The 5,764-nt window shown below is 44.2% G+C and overlaps 1 protein-coding gene across 1 annotated transcript in view; it reads left to right on the top strand.

The window, feature by feature from the left end:
• NHSL1 (NHS like 1) overlaps positions 1-5,764 on the top strand; it is a 231,222-nt gene that overhangs the window by 216,580 nt on the left and 8,878 nt on the right. Inside the window, exon 6 of the mRNA XM_081829376.1 lies at positions 3,829-5,761. Within this exon, the coding sequence (XP_081685502.1) occupies positions 3,829-5,761 (1,933 nt within the window). The remainder of the gene's footprint in view (positions 1-3,828; positions 5,762-5,764) is intronic.

The following is a 5,764-nucleotide window of genomic DNA, read 5'->3' as shown; positions in this document are numbered from 1 at the left end:
GGACTCTGGGATCATGACCTGAGCCGAAGGCAGTCGCTTAACCAACTGAGCCACCCAGGCGCCTGGATGGCTTTGTGCAAAGGGTATAAGAATAGTTTGGCCCAGGTAAAGATATATATACACACAAGTATTCAGTATGAATTCTCTCTCTGTATGTCTCCCCCCCACACTCTATACATGTATATATGTAATATGATTTCTAGAACCTCAGAAATACGAACTTTTATCACTTTTATTACTAAACCAACCAGTATGGAGCCAATAACTCAGTTGCCTCTTTGACCTTGCTAGAGTGATCTGATCAGCTAGATAAATCATGTCTTCTATAATTTTATTTTTAAAATAAATGATTGAGTCCCCGGGGCCCATGTTCATTTCTCTTTTGCATGTAATATAGAAACACCAGTAATGCTGGAGGAAAGAAAATAGCTTTCCCGTATCATTGCATTGTGATTGCCAAACAGGAGACAGTTGATGTCATTTCATAGTCAGTGACATGACCTGGATCCTAGCTGGTGGTCAACTGAGACAGCTGTATCTAAGTTAGAGCTACTTAAAAAAAAAAAGAAAGAAAGAAAGAAAAAGACAAATAACAATGTAGTTTTATAGATAGGCTAGTTGGAACGATTGATAGAGTAAGGGAAAATAACATTTAAATACAGTAACATATAGCAGAAAATTTGGATCATACATTTTTTTTTCATTTTATGACTTCTGGTTGATCTTCCCCTTTCTCCCCAATATTTTGTATTTATAAGGTATCTGGTGTTTCAGAGTTTTGTACTACCTAACTAATGATTCTCAAAAACAGACACTTAGTATTTTCCTTAAAAAATTAGTCTTTTCTAGATATGAAACATAGGGAATTTGTCAAACAGATTAGATAAAAAGAGAAATGATTATCTGAAAAAAAGACATTCACTAGGAAAGATACTTGCTATTCATGAGACCTTGCCCAAGTTGTTGGGGATTTGGATTTTTGAAAATCTAACCAGAGATTCTTCCAGAATTAGTTGATTGTGCTTAATTGCATGTGGTTTTCACTTCAAAATCCATAAATAGTGAACTCTAGAGGTGAGCCACTTTATAATGCTAAGTTAAGTATGATATTTACTGTTTCAAGCAGTTTATGGCTTATAATTTGTTGCCTTCCATTTAAATGAACCAGACAAAATTTTTAATTTTTTCTTTACTCTTATTATCTTAAATGTACAAAGAAACATATTTGAACAACCCACCACAAGGTTTCATCTTCTAGGATCAGGATCATTTTGTTGTTATATCATTATATTTGGCTACTGAATAGTTTGGATACTCCTGGAACAATAGCTCTTCCCCAAGCAGAAAAAACTTCATTTAAAGGAATTCCCCTCTTGGGGCACCTGGGTGGCTCAGTCGGTGAAGCATCTGCCTTTGGCTCAGGTCATTATCACGGGGTTCCTGGATCAAGCCCTGCGGCGGGCTCCCTGCTCAGTGAGGAGTCTGCTTCTCCCTCTCCCCCTGGCTCATGCTGTCCCGCTCTCTCTCTCTCTCTATCAAATAAATAAATAAAATCTTTAAAAAAATAAAGGAATCCCATTCTGAATAATTATTGATAGTTTGTACTAAGAACATTAAGAGCATAAGACCAGACACAACTTTTTAAGAATTCACATATTAAACCTTAAATTAACTGACCTGTAGATATCTGTCATCATGTTTTTTTTGTTTTGTTTTGTTTTGTTTTTAAGATTTTATTTATTTATTTGAAAGAGACACAGCAAGAGCAGGAACACAAGCAGGGGGAGTGCAGGAGGGAGAAGCAGGCTTCCTGCTGAGCAGGGAGCCCGATGCGGGACTCGATCCCAGGATCCTGGGATCATGACCTGAGCCGAAGGCAGATGCTTAACCAACTGAGCCACCCAGGCGCCCCTGTCATCACGCTTTTTACATGTAAAAACATGTTTTTTAAAATTGGACATCCTTGTAGTATTGTGTAATAAGTAAAAAATATATATAATTATTTCTTTACATTATATTGTAAAATCAGATACAACCCATCAAGATTTTTCACAGCACCTTAGAGGTCTATATTTGTTTGCAGATCTCTTTTTATAGTCTGTTTCTGTTATTTAATTCTAGTCAAGGTAGCATTCATTTGTGTCCTGTAATATGTAACACTTTTTGTACTATGAAAATATTGAGGATCTGTTTTGGGAATAGAACTACAGTGGTCCCTATGATCGATGATATACTGTATCTTGAATATTTGGAGCCAAACTGGTGCAAACTGATACAGCCAAACAAGTCAATTTCCCACCTTCTGAAATCCCAAGTGGCAAAAACATCATCTTTTGTTTTCCAAAGTGGACTTCTCTCCTGCTCCTGCCCATTGGCCCACTTCCTCTCTTTCTAAGGGAGAACCTTATGTGTATGTGTGTGTGTCTGTGTCTGTCTGTCTGTCTTCAGTGAGTGTGCCTGGCAGAAGGTAGGGGGAGGAAATAGATGCTCTCTGCTAAAAGATACAAGTATGAAAATATTCTCCATCATCACAAGTGAAAGAACAAGCACTTTATGCTTTATTCCTCATAGGATGACATCTCCTTTGTGGTTCATACAAGAAAATCACTGCCATATTTGTAATATCCTTTGCTATTCAGATGAGCAAAAGGCTATAAAGCCTTATATCCAGTCAGGGACATGTGGTTAATTCATGTGGGATAGGGAGGGAGTTCCCAGGAATCCTGTCACTACCAGTGTCCTTGCCTAGGTGAACAGCGATGCCCGCAGCACTCAGCTTGCATTGCTCAGCAAAGCCCATACTTGAGATTTTTTTAAGTTTTTGAAACAATGTAGAGAGAAACTGGTTATGCTGTTATTTTTCAAGATTTAATGTATCCTAATGGTTACAATGCATGAATTGATTCTCTATCTCTCTCTCTTTACACTTCGGCTAAGTTGTTGGTTTCATGATTTTTTTTTTTTTTTTTTTAAGCTTCTCTTCCTTTCTAGGTAGCTTGAAATCTAACTGTTATCTACACTTAAGGGTTTTTTCCTCATCCATTTCCCTCTCTGTTTGGCCCTCTTTATGCTTTTTTTTTTTTTTTTCTCCTTTAAATATACCTACTCTCAGTTTGGTTGTAAAGCTCCAAGAAATGAATAACCCTAATTTGAGGAAATGCTCACTGGATCAGTTCCTGCTGCTTTTTCCCCACCAGAACACAACAGATTGCTATTGGATTTTGAATGTCACTGACAGACAGATGACAATGGTGTAAGATGAATAATGAAATGTTTGAAACACAGATGGGCCTGTAAATCATTTTTTCTTAGGATTTCCTTCTGACATAAAAAACGAATGTAATTAACACCGTTCTATACCAGTACCCCTTGTAAATGGTCTCTCTGTAGCCTACTGTTGAACCACTCCATTCATCTGTCTTTGGGAAAGACGGTCACAGCTTGATAGATGCTCTGCGCAGTCACCTGGTGGGTGATAGGCCACCTTGAAATCTATACCAAAAGGAGGTTATTTGAAAAGTAAATCTTCCACTGAGCACTCAGCCTTGATCTCAAAGAGAGTAACAGAATTCCATATGTAGCCTTAATCTCTAGGAGGATTTGAAGTACAAATCAAGAAAAGTACATGAAATTCATAATGAAGGTTTTTACTTTAGGAGCTGTCAGTAAGTATTTAAACTCTCACTCAGGTGCCTACAGGAGAAAAGAAACTAGATCAAATAGAAAATATATATTTTTTTAAGTACAGCAGGGTAAGAAGGGGATGAGGGTACAGGTGATGAACTAAGATATTTTTAGATAACAAGCCTCTTTCTGCTTTATCTCCAGCATCGGGCACTGGCCAAGATGATGTCGGTGGTCACTCAGGATACTCCCCAGACCACTGCTCCACACTGGGAAGGCTTGATAGCTATCGGTCTGTGGGGCTGCGCTCAGAAACCAGGGACTCCAGCTGTCAGACTGAGGAAGTGAAAGTTGTACCGCCTTCCATGAGAAGAATCCGGGCACAGAAGGGTCAAGGCATTGCTGCCCAGATGAGCCACTTCTCAGGCTCCTCTGGGAACATGTCTGTGTTGAGCGATTCTGCGGGCATTGTGTTTCCTTCTCGCCTCAGCAGCAATGCTGGTTTCCACAGTCTCCCACGTTCTGGGGCGAGGGCGAGTGTTCAGTCCCTTGAGCCACGCCTGGGTGCCCTGGGCCCCGCAGAAGACCTGGATGGCACTTACCCCTCCCAGAGCGGTCACAACCCACAAGGAGATGAAAATTTAGGAGGTGCCTCAAGGACTGGAATGCTTTTGAGGCCCAAGTCCCAGGAGCTGAGGCATTTTGAGAATGTCATCAGCCCGGCATGTGTGGTCTCTCCTCACGCCACCTACTCCACCAGCATCATCCCAAATGCCACACTCTCTTCCTCTTCGGAGATTATTATTATTCACACTGCTCAGAGTTCAGGACCACTGGACAGTAAAATTACCAGCTCCTCTTCATACACAAAGATCAAATCCAGGGACCACCTCCTCTCCAGGCATGCTAGTAAAGAGGATCATCAGTCTCCCAGTGGGAACTGGATGGAGGGTCACCCCAGCATTCTTTCACAGGCCTTAGATAATTCCCATTCCCCCGCTGCAACCACGCTGTTGTCCCTCTGTGACTCAGCGGTCTCTCTAAATACTCTAGCACATCGGGAGAATGGATCCCAAGCCATGAGCTATAACTGTAAAAACAACCTGAGCTCTCCAGCCCACACCCAGGATGTTGATGGCAAGAGTGAGTCCAGTTATTCTGGAGGCACGGGGCCTGGCAGCTCAGAGCCCTGGGAATACAGTGCCCCCGGTAACGGGCAGGCATCCCCACTGAAGGCACATGTGGCAGCTCCTGGCTACTCCACTCCCGGAAGTAATGTGAGCAGTTGCAGTTTGGACCAAACTTCCACCAAAGATGATGCCAGGTCCCTGTATTCAGAGGAGCACGATGGCTACTACACGTCTATGCACCCCGACCCGGAACACGGATCTGGAAACCAGTACGGTAGCGATGACTTTGGGAACCCCAGGCACAGTGTGGTCAATGTTTTTGATGGAAGAGCTCAGAAGAACCAAGGGGACCGGTCACACCACCATGACAAGTCCCTTTCGCGAAACATCTCTTTGAAGAAAGCGAAGAAGCCTCCTCTGCCACCCTCTCGGACGGACTCCCTGCGCAGGATTCCCAAGAAGGGCGTCCAGTCGAACGGGCAGGCGCTGAACGAGAGTCTGATCGCCTCGCTCCAGCACTCGCTGCAGCTGAACCTCCCGGGCAAGGGCGGCAGCTCGCCCTCCCAGAGCCCCTGCAGTGACTTCGAAGAGCCCTGGCTGCCTCGCTCCCGCAGCCAGAGCACGGTGAGCGCGGGCAGCAGCATGACCTCGGCCACCACCCCCAACGTCTACGCCCTGTGCGGAGCCACGCCGGCGCAGAGCGACACGAGCAGCGTCAAGTCCGAGTACACGGACCCTTGGGGTTACTACATTGACTACACCGGCATGCAGGAAGACCCCGGGACTGCCGGCGGGGGCTGCTCGGCAGGCAGCGGCGCGCCGGCGGGGAACGGGCCAGTCCACCACGTCCAGGAGGGAGCCAGGACCGTGATGCCCCAGGTGCCTGGTGGCTCCGTCAAACCAAAGATCACATCGCCGGAGAAGCCCCACAGAGTCACTTCTCCGTCCAGTGGGTATTCCAGCCAGTCGAATACACCCACAGCACTCACCCCTGTGCCTGTGTTTTTAAA

The sequence above is a fragment of the Leptonychotes weddellii genome, chromosome 8, assembly GCF_054177405.1.
Source record: "Leptonychotes weddellii isolate Sample4059 chromosome 8, ASM5417740v2, whole genome shotgun sequence".
Taxonomy (NCBI): Eukaryota; Metazoa; Chordata; class Mammalia; order Carnivora; family Phocidae; genus Leptonychotes; species Leptonychotes weddellii.
The sequence above is the reverse complement of the archived record's forward strand: the minus strand, read 5'-3'. Positions and strand labels throughout refer to the sequence as shown.